General features: G+C 52.4%; 2 protein-coding genes across 11 annotated transcripts in view; one reads left to right on the forward strand and one right to left on the reverse strand.

Annotated features, from left to right (window-relative positions):
• Positions 1 to 9,444, forward strand: part of Fmnl1 (formin like 1) — a 26,290-nt gene extending 16,846 nt beyond the window's left edge. For 3 of the 10 annotated variants that reach the window (XM_029546314.1, XM_029546318.1, XM_029546319.1), the window contains 17 exons: positions 556 to 630; positions 926 to 1,036; positions 2,611 to 2,760; positions 3,287 to 3,388; positions 3,558 to 3,810; positions 4,046 to 4,336; positions 4,512 to 4,636; positions 5,229 to 5,431; positions 5,847 to 6,081; positions 6,198 to 6,266; positions 6,846 to 6,926; positions 7,008 to 7,137; positions 7,273 to 7,436; positions 7,676 to 7,777; positions 7,907 to 7,987; positions 8,250 to 8,370; positions 9,032 to 9,414. In XM_029546314.1, coding sequence (XP_029402174.1) covers positions 556 to 630; positions 926 to 1,036; positions 2,611 to 2,760; positions 3,287 to 3,388; positions 3,558 to 3,810; positions 4,046 to 4,336; positions 4,512 to 4,636; positions 5,229 to 5,431; positions 5,847 to 6,081; positions 6,198 to 6,266; positions 6,846 to 6,926; positions 7,008 to 7,137; positions 7,273 to 7,436; positions 7,676 to 7,777; positions 7,907 to 7,987; positions 8,250 to 8,370; positions 9,032 to 9,135 — 2,397 coding nt within the window. In that variant the 3' untranslated portion in view covers positions 9,136 to 9,414. Of the gene's footprint in view, positions 1 to 555; positions 631 to 925; positions 1,037 to 2,610; positions 2,761 to 3,286; positions 3,389 to 3,557; positions 3,811 to 4,045; positions 4,337 to 4,511; positions 4,637 to 5,228; positions 5,432 to 5,846; positions 6,082 to 6,197; positions 6,267 to 6,845; positions 6,927 to 7,007; positions 7,138 to 7,272; positions 7,437 to 7,675; positions 7,778 to 7,906; positions 7,988 to 8,249; positions 8,371 to 8,691; positions 8,791 to 9,031 lie in introns of all 10 variants that reach the window. The other 7 variants (XM_029546317.1, XM_021212283.2, XM_029546316.1 and 4 more) reach the window with 5 other exon arrangements.
• A 60-nt stretch (positions 9,445 to 9,504) lies between these two features.
• On the reverse strand, positions 9,505 to 16,694 carry LOC110332658. Its single transcript, XM_029546144.1, has 10 exons — positions 16,571 to 16,694; positions 12,187 to 12,340; positions 11,737 to 11,958; positions 11,569 to 11,615; positions 11,273 to 11,416; positions 10,808 to 10,879; positions 10,603 to 10,723; positions 10,191 to 10,366; positions 9,862 to 10,014; positions 9,505 to 9,662 (listed from the first exon to the last, which is right to left on the reverse strand). Exons 1-10 carry the CDS (start codon positions 16,692 to 16,694, stop codon positions 9,505 to 9,507), a joined length of 1,371 nt encoding a protein of 456 aa, XP_029402004.1.
• Positions 16,695 to 17,732: the final 1,038 nt, after the last annotated feature.

Consider the following 17,732-nt stretch of genomic DNA (forward strand, 5'->3'; position numbering starts at 1 on the left):
GAAACCCTGTGGGGGGGGGGGGAGAAAGAAAGAAAGTGCTAAATGGCTGGGCAGTAGTGGTGCACAGCATTAGTCCTAGCACTGGGCAGGCAGAGGCAGGAGGATCTTTGTGAGTTTGAGGTCAGCCTGATCTACAGAGTGAGTTTTAGGACTGCCAGGGCTATACGGAGAAACCCTGCCTTGAAAAAAGAAAAACAAACAAAGCTAAATGTTATGGGGAAAAGGGTTGCCACAGAGGAGGGAACTGGTTGTAGAGAAGGCCTCATTGAGAAGGTTAAATTTACCCTGGCACTATGAAGAAGGGGGGGGGGCGGGGAGGGAGGGCTGGTTCTCTGTGCTAGCAACAGTGTGAACTCACCCAAATGCTAGTGCAGCCAGAGTAGGGTATGTGAGATTAAGAGATTAAGAGGGGGTGGTGTTGGAGGGGAAGAGTGACATGGCCAGATTTGGATTCAGTTGGAGAGGAACCTGTAGGGACACAAGGGTGGCAGCCGGAAGATGGCACAGGAAGTGTGTGTGACCTATTTTTCAGTGACTGCCATTCTCCCTCTCCAGGTATGTGGGGAGCAGCACCGATTTGAAAAGCTAATGGAGTATTTCCGGCACGAAGACAGCAACATTGACTTCATGGTGAGCTTGGAGCCCCGGGGGCTGAGGATCAGCTGGGCCTTACTGCCTGCTAGGAGCAGAGTGGGACTCTGGGTCGCTGCGCTTGGCAAAATGACAACGGTCTGATTGTCAGTGGGAAAGGGTGGATGTCAGAGGAGAGGGGACTGGACCGAGGGGATCTGGATGTTACAAGACTGAGTTGGTGGAATGCAAACTGGAGAAAGGGAGGGAGGGAGGCTTGGAGACAAATGGGGAAGGCAGATATCAGCACCCCGACCTAGAAGTCCAGAGAGTTGCTTATGCCCCTGGCCCCTAGGTGGCTTGCATGCAGTTCATCAACATTGTTGTTCACTCTGTGGAGAATATGAACTTCCGTGTCTTCCTGCAATATGAGTTCACTCACCTGGGTCTGGACCTGTACTTGGAGGTGAGCCTTGTACCCCATCCCTGACTGAACAGCCCACTCACTGTGAGGTATTTAGTATGTAGTTAGCAGGCCTTGAGTTCAAGCCCCAGCTCTGAGAGCTGGGCTTTGTGACATCTACCAGCAGTCATGTCACTTGGGAGGCTAAGGCAGAAGGAGCTCATGTTCAAGTTCAGTCTGGGGTTCACTGTCCCCCCCCAAAATGGTAAAACCCCACAAATAAATGGAATCCTACCTCTGTCACTTGGTAGCTGTGTGACCTTGTATGCATCTGTTCATCCTTCTGAGCCTGTCTGCCTGTCAGTCACAGAGATGACAATGATTCCAGATGTGTACAGGAGCCCCTGGTGCACGACCGATACTATAACATCTGTCATTGAGGTCCTGGAACAGGCTTAGGTGGCTCTGGGTCTGACACAGGAACATCAGTCCCGTCGGATGCTCTGATCCCAGCCAATGATGGGAAACTCAGAGATACTAGACAGAGTGGGGAGCTGGCTCAGGCTGGAGGTCTGGTCTTGGGAAGAGGAACTTGTGAGAGGAGGAATCACAGCTTCTGGTCTGGTTCCTCAAGGAGGCTTTCGAGAGGGGTGAGGCCTTTGGGGTTGGATTTCCAAAAGCTAGGACTGGCTAACAGAGGGGGCAAGGCTGGTATAGTTGTGCAATAGAATGTGATACATTTGGATCAAGGATGTGTAGTCAGGCACTGGCTTCAGCATGACTGAGCCTTGAGAGAAGGCAGGTGCAAGAGGCCGAGTATAAGGCTAGAGAGATTATGCAGCAATTAAGAGCACTTATTACTCCTGGAGAGGACCCAGGACCCTGGACCCTCTGCCGTTCCCAGCACCCACATCTGGTGGCTTACAATCTCCTGTAACTCGAGTTCCAGGGGATCAGATGGCCTCTTCTGGTCTCTGAGGACACCTGAACTCAGTGGTGTCCATAAACTCATACTGGGACACACACATATGTGTAGTGTAATAAGAAAGCTGACTCTTACATGACCTTTAAAAATAAGAAATGTTGCCGGGTGGTGGTGGTAAACATCTTTAATCTCACTCAGCACCATGGAGGCAGAGGCAGGTGGATGTCTGTGAGTTTGAGGCCAACTTGGTCTACAGAGTGAGTTCCAGTACACCCGGAGGTGCATAGTGAGACCTTGACTGGAAACACACACACACACACACACACACACACACACACACACACACACACACACACACATGGGGGAGGGGGGAGGGGAAGAGGGAGGGAGAGGGGAAAGGAGAAAAGAAAAGGAAAAAAAATACAGAAAAAAAAAAATGGCCAGAATGACTAAATCCATAGCAGGAGGACAAGATTCATAGCAGCCAGGAGCTGGGGGGAGATAATGGGAAAGGAACCTCACTAGTCTAGGGTTTCCTTCTTGGGTACCGAGCTTCCTGGAAAGAAGTACACCTTAAAATAGTGAATTGTGTGGTCCGTGAACTATGCCCAAATCAAACGAGTCCAAGTACCTTCCTCCGGGTAGTGGTGGTGGCTGGACAGATCTCCACCATCACCTCAGACTTCACCCTACTCCTGCTGTCTGGGGACAGAGGCTCCGGCTCACCGAGAGTGACAAGCTGCAGGTGCAGATCCAGGCGTACCTGGACAACGTTTTTGATGTGGGGACGCTGTTGGAGGAGACAGAGACGAAGAATGCAGTGCTGGAGCACATGGAGGAGCTGCAGGAGCAGGTGGCAACGGTGAGAGCCACTCGCGACCTAGCCTATCTGTCACACAGTAGGCCCACAGGAAGGCTGCTCTGGGGTGGGCTCCTCTTGTGTAGCAAGTACTGAATGGAAGGCAGAGTTCTGGGTGTGGCCTGGGAGCGGCAGTCGGCCTGAGTTCGCCCTCAATCTGAATCCAGCATCCTTTTGGTATCTTTTTCAATGAGTTTTTAGGGAGCGCCCACGCTGTGTGGGACTTGTGCGCAAGGCAGGCACCTTCTCCCTGAGAAGATTCTAAATCTCCACTCGAGTGAATTGGGTCCTGTGGTGCCTCTCGGCACAACCCTTCTCCTCTGCCACCTCTCTTCGCACTAGTGCCTTGGTTTTCCCTCCTAATTTATATGGGTTCAGGTGCCAGGCTCGGCCCACCCTTGGCACGCTAGGCCAAGCGGATGTGGGAGCCTCCCCCAGCCCTCCAGGCAGGCTTGCTTGATGCCGCCCCCTCACCGGCGGTGCCAGTGCCTGGCCGCGGGTGGTAGCTCACCATGTGCTGGTACCACAGCTGACAGAGCGGCTTCGGGACACAGAGAACGACTCCATGGCCAAGATCGCTGAACTGGAGAAGCAGCTAAGCCAGGCTCGCAAGGAATTGGAGACCCTGAGGGTAAGCTTTGGTGTGGGCTGGGCCACGATGGGGGTGTGCGCCAGGCCAGGCTTCCCAAGGAATCTTCTCCACTGGATATCCCAGTCCATCCCAGAAAAGGGTTGGGGCGGGGTTGCGGTATACCAGAGAGCTTGCAAGTGGGCACTAATCCTTTTCCTGGGGCTCACAGGAGCGCTTCAGCGAGTCGACCCCCATGGGCACTTCCAGACGAATCCCTGAACCTGAGAAAGTGCCTGCCGCTACCGTGGTGCGACCCTCGGCTCTAGAACTGAAGGTGGAGGAGCTTGAGGAAAAGGGGTTAATCCGTATCCTGCGGGGGCCGGGGGATGTCGTTTCCATCGAGATTCTTCCAGGCGCTGCGGCGACACCAAGCGGTGACGACGCACAAGCTCCGAGGGTGTCCACTGACTCCCCTAACACAGGTGTCAGAAGCTTCAAGTCGGGTGCGGGGGGGGGAGGGGGCTTGGGGAGACCAGGGCAGGGAAGGGTATCTTGGGGATATACCTAGCTGTGAAAGATAAGGAGGTTAGATTGTAGGCGTGGCACAGGTACACGCAGTTGGTTCAGTAAAGTGGGTTCTGGATGCATGTATAGGAGAGGGAGGTGGCAAGGACCCACCCACCCAGGCAAGAAGTAACGGGCACCTCCCACCTGCAGCAGAGTCAGTTCCCGAAGAAGCAGCGTCACCACCGCCTCCGCCACCTCCACCACCACCTCCACTACCTAACCTCCAGTCCCAGCGGGAAGCCCCTCCCTCTGCACCCCCGCTGGCCCCGCCCCTCCCAGGCTGCGCAGAGCCGCCACCTGCACCACCGTTGCCTGGAGACTTGCCTCCCCCACCTCCACCACCCCCACTTGGTACTGATGGACCAGTGCCACCGCCACCCCCACCACCTCCGGGAGGGCCCCCTGATAGCCTTGGAGGACAAGGCCCAGATATAGGCCCAGGTAAGTGGAGTGGACTATCTTGGTGCTCTAGGGCTGGCAGAGAAGCAGACCAGGGCCCCTCCCGTCAGTGTCGCCCTTCAGGACCCTCTCCTGCCTCCTGCCTGTCTTGTTAGGCCTGGTTGGGTTAGTTCCCTCCAGTGTCTCTGCTCTGCTCGCTACTCTTTCTTGCTCCCAGGGGTGAAAGCCAAGAAACCCATCCAGACCAAGTTCCGGATGCCATTGCTTAACTGGGTGGCGCTGAAACCCAGCCAGATCACAGGCACCGTCTTCACGGAGCTCAATGATGAGAAGGTGCTCCAGGTGAGTGGGTACCAGGGTCATGCTGGGTATAGGGGTGGCCATCTACTTCACTTCACTTGGCTTATAGACGAGAATGAGGAAACCCAGGGTATGGGTGGGCTTTAAGGCAGACTGCCACTGGACAGACAGACCATCTAAGCTAGCTTGATTCCAAGCCTTGACAGGAGAAGGCGGTATCCTGACCCCTGCAGGCTTTCCTCTGCCCTGCCAGTGGGACCTCTCCTTTCTGCCCATTTCCCACAAGACAACTAAGGTCTCTGGGCTTCTGCTTCCAGTTTCACTTTGGAATGGCTTCCCTGTCCTCTGGGCTGTTGCTGGAACGATTTTCTCTGCCCGGAATAAATCTCTTCCTACGGCTTTGCTGGCTGTTCAGCGCTTCCTTCAGCTTTAATAGCCAGAAATCTGGGTCTTCTGTGCCATCATCATCTCTGTCCCACCTTTCTGTGTCTCTCCTGCATCTCCTGTCAAGGCTTGTGGTCAAGCTAGCTCACTGGTTTTCTGCCCAGTTTTGGGGATGGCTAGATTAACATCCCAGGAGGGTAGGCAGACTGGGCTCCACTCTCAGCCTGGCTTTCTCTCCTTGCGCCCTCAGGAGCTAGACATGAATGACTTTGAGGAACAGTTTAAGACCAAATCCCAAGGCCCCTGCCTGGACATCAGCGCTCTGAAGGGGAAAGCATCCCAGAAAGCCCCCACTAAGACAATACTCATTGAAGCCAACCGGGCCAAGAATTTGGCCATCACCCTGCGCAAGGGCAACCTAGGAGCAGACAGAATCTGCCAGGCCATCGAGACGTGAGTACCTGTGTCGGGGTGTGGCCCAGTCCTCTCACTAGGCTAGGCAGAGCATAGTAAGAACCCCAGGAGTGGGACAGGATCCACCAAACCTGTGACAGCAGGTCCTGGTCAGGGAGCATTGTCTCAGTTTGAGACCAAGAAAACTGAGACTGTACTTTGAGTCTGAACCCCGACTGAGACCTCCTGACTCTCTTCCTGCTTCTGTCCAGCATGGGCACCCAAGCCAAAGGATTCATAGCTGTCTATCCACCAGTGTTGTATGACAGAACTGAGGCTTCTGGTATCCCTGACTCCTATCTCTTGTTCTCTGAAGCTGTCTACAAATACTCAATATTGAAGGTCGTTTATTCAGTCCTGCTCTCTGGAACTTGTAAGTGTGGAATGACACCCGCTCTCCCGTTCCCTCACACAGGTATGACCTACAGACTCTCAGCTTGGATTTCTTGGAGCTCTTGACTCGCTTCCTGCCCACAGACTATGAGCGTAGCCTCATAGCCCGATTCGAGAAGGAACAGCGGCCGATGGAAGAGCTGTCAGAGGAGGACCGCTTCATGCTGCGCTTCAGTCGCATCCAGAGGCTGCCGGAGCGCATGAACACACTCACCTTCCTGGGCAACTTTCCAGACACGGCCCAGCTGCTCATGCCGGTGTGGGCAGGACGGGCAGGGTGGTGTGGTGGGTAGGGAGAAGGGCGTCTCTGAGCTCAGCTTCCAAGAGGGCAGCTGGGAAGCTCCAGTTTACCTCATCTTCATCCCACCCTTAGCAACTGAATGCCATCATTGCAGCCTCGATGTCTATCAAGTCCTCCGACAAGCTTCGCCAGATCCTAGAGGTGAGAGCCCAGGGCGAGGGACTGGGAAGCAGGGCCCACCCTTGCCTAGTCTAGGTCCCATAAAAGGGAGACTCAGACCCTGCCCACCTGGGACATAGCAAAGGTTATGTTCCCATTTCTCACGCGTATGCTCATAGACAAGCTAAGGCGGGAGGAGGGGGACAGGCAAAGGCAGCAGCAGCCATGCCTGTGACCGTGCACGTGAGCTCCTTCTCTGGGGCTCAGTCCCTCTGGGGATTGCTTTATGAGAGTAACTGGGTAACTGCACCTGTTCAGTGGAGTGTCTGCAGACAAGAATACATAGCTTTTGGGGGATTGAGGAAGGGATGTGGCAAGCCAGTTTGGAGTGGTCTAGTGAAGGGTTAAAATTTTGAGTGTACTACTAGTGTTAATAGTGTGCACGTGAGATGTAGGTTTACAGGTTGCATGTGCATTGAAACTGAAGGGCCCATTCAGGAGGAGCTAGCTGTATGTGAAGGCTAGCTTCTTGTCACCTTCCTTCCTTCCTGAGAAGTATATATTCTTCAAGGGTTTTCCCCCAAGCCTGGATCTCATTTAGTCTTTCTCTGCTTCTCCCAGATTGTCTTGGCTTTTGGCAACTACATGAACAGTAGCAAGCGTGGGGCGGCCTATGGTTTCCGGCTTCAGAGTCTGGATGCGGTGAGATGGGGATCCTGGTCTGGGGTCTGGGTCTGGGATCTGGGTTGGTGGCCAGTGGCTTATACCCAGGTCCTTGTCCAGTTGTTGGAGATGAAGTCGACAGACCGGAAACAGACGTTGTTGCACTACTTGGTGAAGGTCATTGCTGAGAAGTACCCACAGCTCACGGGTTTTCACAGTGACCTGCACTTTTTGGACAAGGCAGGCTCAGGTATGGGGCACTGGGGTCTTGGGTGGGAGCAGGGGGGTTCAGTCCTTGGGCCCCTGACATGGTTAGGAGGAAGCAGGGGGGACTGTAGGATATAACTGTGTGCATGCTGCCTTATCCCGACTCTGTCTACTCCAGTGTCCCTGGACAGCGTACTGGGAGATGTGCACTCCTTGCAGCGAGGTCTGGAGCTGACACAGAGAGAGTTTGTGCGGCAAGATGACTGCCTGGTGCTCAAGGAGTTCCTGAGGGCCAACTCTCCCACCATGGACAAGCTGCTGGCAGACAGCAAGACAGCTCAGGTGAGCTGGGGGGGGGGGGGGACACAGAACACCAGCCACGGAAGCCTTAGGGTTGGGGTGGGGAGTCAGGTTCGGTTAGAGCAAAGACCTGGAGGAGTGTGGCCACAGGCAGAACCCTGGGATGAACAGTAGCGGAGCATCCTGTGTGGAAGAACAGAGATGTGGTATCTCAAGGGGCACGGAGCATGCTCAGGCTCCAAGGGGCCCAAGCCAGCAGGGCTGATGGATTGTGTTTGCAGGAGGCCTACGAGTCTGTGGTAGAGTACTTTGGAGAAAATCCCAAGACCACATCCCCCTCCATGTTCTTTTCCCTCTTCAGTCGCTTCACCAAGGCCTACAAGGTACACGTATCCGATGGGTGGGGTGCGGGGGCTCCGTAGCCTCTGCCTGAGAACAGTGGGGACAGCTTCTGTCCCAGGTCAGACGGGGAAGGAGGGTTGTTCTCACTAAGACCTGCCTTGGGTCCTCAGAAAGCGGAACAGGAGGTCGAACAGTGGAAGAAGGAAGCAGCTGCCGATACCTCAGGCAGGGAAGAGCCTCCAACACCCAAGGTAGGCAGCTGGCCCCAGGCCCAGGCCTGGGACTGGGATTCGGGAATTTATAGCATCCCTTTCTTCCTGCCTCACCCCTACACCTTCAGTGTTGACATAGATTCTGCCCAGAGACAAGGACAATGCCCCAGAAGCCAGGGGAGGAAGCAGGTGTAGGTTTCTCCTGCCTTAGCTGGCCATCCTTGCTGTGAAGAACTACACAGATGTTCCAGAGTGGGTGAGGTGTTAAGTATCCTAAAGTTAGGGTTGCCTTTCTCCTCAGTCTCCACCCAAGGCCCGGCGACAACAGATGGACCTCATCTCTGAGCTAAAACGGAAGCAGCAGAAAGAGCCACTCATCTACGAGAGTGACCGAGATGGGGCCATCGAAGACATCATCACAGGTGAGGGTCAGGTCACTGTCCCGTCTCCACTACCCACTATGTCCCTCTCTTCCTCTATTTCTCCCCACACTGAGGGGTCTGCTGCCTCCTCCCACCTCCAGTCTCATTGTGCAGCCCTGGCTTGCCTGGAACTTGCTGTGTAGACCAGGCTGTCCTCAAACTCACAGAGATCCTCTTGTCTCTGCTCCTGCAGTGCTGGGATCAAAGGCATGGGCCACTTATCCCCGTTCTGCATTATCTCTTGCTACCTTTTCTGTTTTTCTTTTGTTTGTTTGTTTTCTCTCTCTCTCTCTCTCTACCTTCTATTTCCCAAAACCTCAGTGCTCAAGACAGTACCCTTCACTGCCCGCACCGGCAAGCGGACATCCCGGCTCCTCTGTGAGGCAAGCCTGGGAGAGGAGATGACCCTCTAGCTCCCAGGTACCTAGATAACCTGGTCTGTGATTCCAGTGATGGCGAAACTCTGGGAATTTGGGGCACAGGGAGGGGGGAGAGCAGATATGCTTCCCTATCCGGGCCACTGCATAGCTGGGATGTTTTAGAGGGTGGTGTTTCTGGCTGTGGTAAATCAGTGTCCCCTTCCACGTGTACAAAATCAAGTCCTTAGAAAGATGAGCCTGTGCCCTGAAGCCTGGGCCAATGTGTCTCCTTTGCCTGCCAGATCTTCGGAACCAGCCCTACATCCGTGCAGACACAGGACGTCGAAGTGCTCGCCGGCGCCCCCCTGGACCCCCACTGCCGGTCACTGCTGATCTCTCGCTGTAGCCACTGTTTCTGCTGGTGGATTCTAAAGGGCCGTAGGCAGGCTGGAGCTCAAAGAAGGTGGTCCTTAGCTCGGCTGGGTCGGGCGTCTGCTCCTCCTGCCCGACTACTAGCCTTGAAGACTCCTCCCTACCCCCACCCCCAACCCCCCCAAAAAAGCTGGTCGTAGCACCCTCTCCCTCCAATAGCCATACTTAGCCTGAGCGGGAGCCTGGCCTGTAACTTATAAAGTGCACCTCGCCGCTGCCCTAGCTCAGAGGACCCTCCATGGACCTTATTTTTATACAAGATTAATAAAGATGTTTGCAAAAGACGCGCGTCGACTCAGTGCCAGATCCCACTAGGCGCAGCCAGTTTCGCTCAGCAAACGGTTTACTTGTACAAGCTCTTCATAGCACATCTCTGGAAACAGGCTGGCGAAGGGGAGGAGGGGTGCTTCTGCACTAGAGTTGGCGGGGAGGAAGCCAGCTTCGAGGGGCGCATTTGCTCCAGCGGCTGGCTCATTAGCCCGGCGGGAGGGCGGAGGGGACCTGCGGAAGATCGAGGGGGCTATTCGTTAGGGACGCCCTGCGCGATCAGCAACACCTGGGTGTACCTCCTGCGCTCCCCATTTCTTTTGGCTCAGGTCCCACTCTAACCCCAGCCTCTTCTGCCTGACAATCACGCCCCATCTGCTGTTCCGCCTCCGCCCCATCTGCCCTGTCCTTAAGAGTATCTGCGGATTCTCACCTTTGCTGAGTGGCCCAAGGTTGGGAGGGAGCTTGGGGCGGCCTGGCTGTTGGGGCTTGGGGAGGCGGACGTCGGACCCTGGAACTCGAGCCTTGCGTTCTGGCCTCTGGCGCCCGGCGAGGTTGGGGATCTGAGTGTAGGGGCTGCGCCCACCTGGGGCGGGATCCCAGAGGAGGAAGAGGCGAGGACAGTACTGGGAAGGGTCCCGCGGGAGCAGGAGGTGGCAGTGGCCTGGGCTACGGATGACCCGGAGCATCCCCCTCCCGTGGCGTCCCGCCCCGTGCCTGCGACTCCCCCACCCCCAGCCCGTGGACCAGCTCGGGGCGCACCTGCTCTGCACAGTGTGTGCAGGGAGCGCGCCAGCTGAGAGCTGGAGAGGCCATTGAGGCGCGCAGCTTGGCAGAAGAAGGTGAGGCCCGTGTGCGCACGCGCAGGCCGGCCCTGGCGCGCCCGGTTCCGAGCGCACAAGCTCAGCCGCAGGGCTCGCTGCTTCTTGAAATAGTAGCTTGGGGGAGAAAAGTGGGACAGCGGGCTCAGACACTGCTTCCTCGCTCTCCTCCATCTTACAGGTGGGGAGGTCCAAACAGGACCGAAGGCTACTTGTCTTTCTTTGGCTAAGGGATGGTCTTGGGTCCAGGAAATGGACCCAGGGGTCAGGGCATTCTCTGGAGGCAGGACCCCTCCCCCTCAAGTTCTGTTTTCTGAATCCCAGGTCTGGAAGCCGAGGATGGCTATGCCCACCTTGTCACCTCCTGCCTTGATTTGGGGGGCACAAAGCCTTGACTCAGTAGTTTGAACAGCACCTCGAGGAACAGGGTCTGCAGGCCCGGGGGCTCACCGACCCGATTGCCCTTCATTTGGCCTGAGTATAGCAAACACAGGCCAGAGGTGAAGAGGGGTGTTCTCATTCAAGACTTCCCCTCTGCCCATCAGCCTAACTCCTCACCCATGTACTGAGCCAGACGGTGGTTGTCAGTAAGGACACCCAGGAAGTCCTTGAAGCTTACGGTTCCATCACCTGGGAAGACAAGGAGAGGCAATGGGTACTTGCCCTATTGGGGAAGTTTGCCTTGTAGATACTTTAGGGGCTTAAGTCACATTGAGAATTAAACCATTCCTCTCTTTAAAATAGATGTTTTTCCATAAAGTACTAAGATCATGTATTAACAGCCTTTAGTAGAAGCCAAAGGGTTCTAGTGTGTGGAGGGAAACAGCTCTTGCCCTTGGGGGTTGGTGGGGGGTAATGAGAATTGAAATCAGTTCAAAAGGCCCGGAGATTGGGGTGCTGGTCTAGACGGGCTTCCTGGAAGAGGGAACTTTAAGAAACAGAACCCAGCCAAGGATTTTGTAGATAGGGGTAGCATCCATTAGGAGATGGGAGAACACAAGAAGGCAGAGATGGGGCACCCACCATCTAAGTCGGCCAGCCGAAGAGCCTCGCACATCTCCTGTGGGCCCAGCTGGATACCCGTGTTGCGCAGGGCAACTTTCATGCTTTGCATGTCCACAGTGCCTGTTGGGCTGCAACTGAACAGTTTGAAGATGTCCTGGAAAGCTGAGGGTGGAGAGAGGGCCAGTGAACGCTGCATGTTTAAAGACTTAGACTGGCATAGAGGGAAGGTGGTAAGGGTTATAAATACGTTAGGTAACTAGTTCTGCCCCGAGCATCCTCCTATCTCTCTCTGCTCCTGGACCTCGGCTCCTTACCTGCCAGCTGCCGGGGGGTCAGGGGTAGCGAGCTATCATCCGCCGAGCTACTCCGGAGAAAGAAGTCGGACATGTAATACCTGCTGCAAGGCTATTCCAGGGCCAGGCAGGCCTTGCCCCCTAAACCAGCACATCCCAGACCTGACCTCCTCCCGTCCCTGCTCTCACCTTTGAGACCTGTCATCTGGCCCTGACCAGTATGGCTGGGTAGCTTCAGGATTCTTGAGATCTTTCAACCTCAGTAAGGCCTCCTCTTTAGTGGTCGTGGCCGCTCCTAGCTCTGACTGGGACGGCTGGCCTATCTGCGTCTGCGTCCGCCCCTTTTGCACCCTGCCAGCCTGCTCCTCGAATGCATCTCGTGTGAGGATATTCCGAGGCTTCTGCGGAGGCCTTAGAGGCAGGGAGAAGGCAGGACAGCCTGGTCAACTGAAGGGCATAGATTCCAGGAGGCCTAGGGGACAAGGCCTATGGGTGAGCAGGTCCACCTCCTCCTCCCAGGATCCTCCGGGCCAGGCTGAATCCACAGCCCTATAGGAAGGGGCTTCTGTAGCAGGCACGGGGTATGAACCCCCATCTCAGGTGACATAAAGGACCCTCCTCCAACCTAGCGAGCGGTACCTTCTCAGTGTCGATGGGGATCTCTTGGTCTTCAGGCCTCTGCTGCCTGAAAGGCAGAGGCACAGGCTCCGAGGCTGTCCCCCTCCCCCAGGCTGCCTCACTGCTGGGATTTGTCTTTTGGCTGCAAACCCTCCCCCAGAGGCTGCTGGGCTTCCTGCCAGGGCCGGGCACCCGCGGCTTTATTCTTCCCAAGTCTCTAACTCCCTTCGGGCATCTGAATTTGTGATTACTCTCTGGATGCTGAGTCAGGATGGCTGAGGCCCACAAGGAAAAGCAAGCCACAGAATCCCAAAGCCTGGGATGTGGGACGTGGGGTCCTGTCCAATATAATAAACCCACTAACCACATTTTAATACATTCTGTAAAACCTCAATACTTGGAAGTAATACAAACCATACAGTGTCTACTCTCAGATAATGAATGAATGAAACTAGAGGACTGGAACAGAGCTGGAAGATTAAATAATAAGATTTTTCTTATTAAACAATACATTTCTAAACAACATGTGGTGTTAGGTATGCTGAAATACATCCAGAATTCCAGAACACTGGGGCGAGAGGGTTCTGAGTTCAAGGTTATCTTGAGCTACATACATAAGACCTTGTCAGGAGGGGAAGGAGGAGGAAGAGAAGAGGAGGAGGAGGGGGAGGAAGAGGAGGACAAGGAAGAGGGAGAAGAGGAGGAGGGAAAGGAAGAGGAGGAGGAAGAGGGAGAAGGGGAGGAGGAGGAAGGAGGAGAAGGGGAGGAGGGAGAGGAAGAAGGAGGAGGAGGAGAAAAAGTGTAATATTAAAACTAGACAGTGTCAGGCATGGTGTCAATAATTCACTCAAGCACTTGGAAGGCTCAGGAGTTCAAGGTCATCCTCAACTCTACAGTGAGTGTGAAACCAGGGTGGGCTGTATGAGAACCTGTCTCAAAACAAAGAAACAGGGGCTAGAGAGATGGCTCAGAGGTTAGGAGGGCTGACTGTGCTTCTGGAGGTCCTGAGTTCAATTCCCAGCAACCACCTGGTGTCTCACAACCATCTGTAATGAGATCTGATGCTCTCTTCTGGTGTGGCTGAAGATAGCAACTGTGTACTCAAATAAAATAAACAAACCTATAAACCAACAAACAAACAAACAAAGCATGGATCAAACCCCCAAACCTCAAACTAAACAAAAATAAAAATACAATGTATTGTGAATGTAACAAACACTGCTCTCGAGGACGAGGACATTTGTAGCACAAGGCGCATGTTTTAGAAAAGGAGGTATCTAAAGAGTTTCTGCCCCAAGAAACTAGAAAAAGAAGCACAAATTACATCTCCAGAAAGTAGGATTAAGATAAAAACAAGAGCAAAAATTAAGACTGGAAAGCAGGGAATCAGTAGCAAGAAGCAAACGTCAAAATCTTGTTCTTTGAAAGAACAAAGGAGGCTAGGGCTGGCGAGATGGCTCAGCTAGTGCAAGTGCTTGCTGACAGGTTTGATGACCCATGTTCAAAGGTCCTCTGGACCCACATGGGAGAAGAGAACTGACTCCTTCAAACTGTCCTGACCCATACACATGCCACAGTATATGTGCATGGATACGTGTGCACACAGCAGCACGTAACTAAAAATGGGTGGGCGGGAAGAGTGTAGCGTTATGAAAGGAACATCACTAGAGCTTGTGGATAGTTAAAGCATAGTAAAGGGATATCAAGTGACTATGCCTGTTAAGTATGATAACCTTAATGCAATAGATCACCTTCTTGAAAAACAGAAGCTGCCAAAACTTATGGGAAGAAACTGTCTGGATAGCCCTGTATATGCGAAAGAAATCAAACCAATAATTAGCCTTCCGAAGCAGAGAGAGAGGCCCATATGTATTTCACAGATGATTTTTTAATCAAACTTCTATTGAAGAACTATCATTTCTCTATAATAAATATCTTAACTCAGCTGGTGAGGCCATTACTCTGTACCCCGAAGACCCCAAAGAGAGAAAGACTTTCTCAGAAAACTACAATATTCCTCAAGAGCATACATACAACATACAAAAAATTCTTTTTTTTTTAAATTATTTAGGCCAGATGTGATGACATATGCATTTTTGTTTGTTTTTGTTTTTTGTTCTTTGGCTTTTGTTTTGTTTTGTTTTTTTTTTTTCAAGACAGGGTTTCTCTGTGTAGCCCTGTCTATCCTGTAACTTGCTCTGTAGATCAGGTTGGCCTCGAACTCAGAGATCTGCCTGCCTCTGCCTCCTGAGTGCTGGGACTAAAGGCGTGCACCACCACTATCTGGCATGACACATCCCAACATTTGGGAGACAGAGGCAGGGAGATTACTGATCTAGACCAGCAGGGGTACATAGTGAAACCCCATCTCAAAAATCACCTTAAAGGCGCCACCCCCCCCCCGTGTGTGTGTGTGTGTGTGTGTGTGTGTGTGTGTGCACAAATGAGTGCAAGCACTTTTGGAGACCAGAAGAGGACATCTGATCTTCTGGAGCTAGAGATACAAGTGGTTGTGAACTGTCCAATGTGGGTGCTGGGAACTGAACTCAGGTTCTCTGGGAGAGTAGTAAGCGCTAACCACTGAGAAATCTCTCCAGCACAGATAAAAACAAAAACAAAAACAAAAACAAAAAAACTTTGACAAAACATTAGCAAGTAGAACCCAACAGTATATAAAAAGAATGGTACTTTACCACACACAAGATAAATGCAATAAAGTATTTAAATAAAACACTACTGTGCCTGGGCATGGTGACTCACCCCTTTAATGCCAGCACTCTGGAGGCAGAGGCAGTCAAATCTCTATGAGTTCGAGGCCAGCATAGTATACTTTGCAAGTTTCAGGGCAGCCAGTGCTATGTAGAGAGACCCTGTCTCAGAAGAAGCAAAACAAGCCCCCAAACCTTTGACTCTTCCAACAATTGTGAAGAAAGAAGACAGTTACAGACTTGGAGATGCTCATTTGAAAAGGACTGTTAACACAAAACGTACACACAACCTTTAAAACTCAACAATGAGAACACGAATCACCCAATTAAGAGGTGAGTAGAAACCTTAACAGATGACATCCACCTTCAAGTATATGAGATCTCCAGCATAGTGTGAATCATTAGCAAATGGAGCAGGAAAATACGACACCTCTACGGGTCCATAAGAACGTCAGGATTTAAAACACGGACACCACCAAATTCTGGTGAAGAAGAGGAACAGCGTGCCGGGTCTGCGAAGGGGTGAGTTGCTCTGGAAGTCACTCCAGCTGTTCCTCACAAATCTGAACACACCTTGAGGTCTTGGTTGCAAGCTCAGCCTTTAGTGACTGAAACAATGTATATAAAGCAGCAGTCATGGTCCTTGGCATTCATCCAGGCAAGGTTAAAACAAGTCCAAAATCCACACCATACTTACTACAACTTTCTAACTGCCCAAACCTGGAGTCAACCAACATACCTTTTGGTAGGTGGATGGAAAAATAAATCAGTCCATCTAGATAATGGAATCTTATGGAACACTAAAAGGAAATGAGCTGGCGAGAGCCACGGAAAGACATGGAGGGAAGTTACACACTTATTAAGGGAAAGAAACCTGCTTGAGAAAGCTACATAAAGCTCAATTCCAACTCATTCTGGAAAAGGGGGTTCAGTAGCAAGTCCATGAGCACCAGGAGTTGAGGGGAGGAAGGAATGAGTGGGTGTACAGAGGGTATTTAGGGTGGGCAGACAATTTTGTATGATACTACAGCGAGACACACGCCACACATTTGTTGTACACTGAGAGGGAACGAACCCTAGCGTCTCTATGGACTTCGGGTGATGGTGGTGTGCCTGTGTGGGTGTGTGTAACCATGTGTCTTGGTTTCAGGAAGTGCCTGTAGGGAGTGGGGCAGAAAGGAATCGGCAGGAACTGTCTGTATCTGCCACTTGTTTAGTGCACCCAAAGCCACTTTCAACAATCTTTTTTTTTTTTTTTTTTTGAGACAGGATCTTATGTAGTAGCATAACCCAGGCTAGTCCTGAACTTCCTATTTAGCTGGCTGAGATTGTCTTTTATGATATAGCCCTGGCTGGTTTGGAACTTGCTATGCAGTCCAGGCTGGCTTTGAACTCAAAGAGATCCTCCTGCCTCTGCCTCCCAAGTGCTGGGGTTAAAAGCGTGACCACCAAGCCCAGTATAAAGATGTCTTTTAGCTTCTGAGTTTTCTGCCTCCACTTCCTGAGTGTGGGGTGACAGGCGTGTGCCAACACCTCTGGTTAAAAATAGAATTTATTTATTTTTTTTAAAAAAAAACACCAAAACAATAAACTCTAAATAGATGAGCTCCAGCCAGACACCCACCTCAGCATCTTCTCTTTGTTTCATTCTCGATTCCCACCCTTCCCCCCTCAGGCCTGTGTTTCTGCCTCCTAACCCCATGTCCTTGCCCCTAGCTGTTCCCTTCCGCAGCCTTCTGCCAGGATCTTGGTGGGCTTCTCTCTTGGCAGGGAGCTGGTGACCCTGGTTAAGAGGCTGGCCAGGGCCGCGTATGGTGGCATGCTCCTAGCACTCTGCAAGCTAAGACAAGAGGTTTGAGAGTTCAAGTCCAACCCGAGTTACACAGCTGTGTCCAGGCTCAAAAGAAAAGAGATGGCTCAGCGGCTAAGAGCCCTGACTGCTCTTCCAGAGGTCCTGAGTTCAATTCCCAGCAACCACATGGTGGCTCACAACTATCTGTAATGGGACCCGATGCCTTCTTCTGGTGTGTCTGCAGACAGCGACAGAGTGCTCAAGTGCTCATAGACATAAAATAATTCTTTAGAAAAGAAGAAAGCAGCTGTTGGTGGCACATGTACTCAGTAAGCAAAGGCAAGAGGCCGTCAGGGCTACCTAGTGAGACCCTGTCGTACGCGGAGTCTCCCTACATATTGGCTTGAGGCTGTGGCTTCCTGAAAGATCATTCCATCAGCCTTGCTTTTCCCTCCTTCAAGCATTCAGACATTTTCCCAGGTCTCCCCACTGGCTACAGGAAGACTGGCTGCTGGGTTTGCTCAGCCATACCTCCAGGGAGGCCACATCCTCACACGATACCCGGATGTCCCTGAGGCTGAAGCTTCGGATAGAACTTTGAGGTTTCCTTAAGGCTCATAGGGAACCTTTCAAGGTGGCCTAGTGGTAGGTGGGAGAGGCCCACTTCAGGGCGTAAATAAGTCCTGGCCAGGTGGTCAGGCATGACATCAGAACTTGCAGAGAAACTTAAAAAAAAAAAAATAATAATAAAATGGATGTGTCACCCCTAAAAAATTGCTTCCAGAATATAGCATCCAGGCGTGCTCAGTGGTTAGGAGGCCTTGATCCCCTAAAACCCGAGCCAGAACCCAAGCAGGGTGGTGCATACTTGAAATGTCAGCACACAGGAGGCTGAGGCAGGAGGATCAAGGGTTTGAGGCCAGTGTGGGCTTCATAATGAATCACTATGTCAAAATTACAAGGGCTGGGGACACCAGCCCAGTAGTACAACACTGGCCTAATTATGCCCAGGGCCCAGCACCTTAAAAAATCTCTTCACCAGGGCCAGCACTGGGGGCTTTAATGTT

This window comes from Mus pahari, chromosome 14 (assembly GCF_900095145.1).
Source record: "Mus pahari chromosome 14, PAHARI_EIJ_v1.1, whole genome shotgun sequence".
NCBI lineage: Eukaryota > Metazoa > Chordata > Mammalia > Rodentia > Muridae > Mus > Mus pahari.

What these genes read in the sequence shown, in the direction of transcription:
- LOC110332658 (XM_029546144.1), bottom strand. Translation starts at nt 16,694, where the DNA reads ATGCCACCATACGCGGCCCTGGCCAGCCTCTTAACCAGGGTCACCAGC. An exon ending in TCGGCTGGCCGACTTAGATG is followed by an intron (nt 10,880 to 11,272) that starts GTGGGTGCCCCA and finishes TTGTCTTCCCAG; the next exon opens with GTGATGGAACCGTAAGCTTC. An exon ending in CCGTCTGGCTCAGTACATGG is followed by an intron (nt 10,724 to 10,807) that starts GTGAGGAGTTAG and finishes TGCTATACTCAG; the next exon opens with GCCAAATGAAGGGCAATCGG.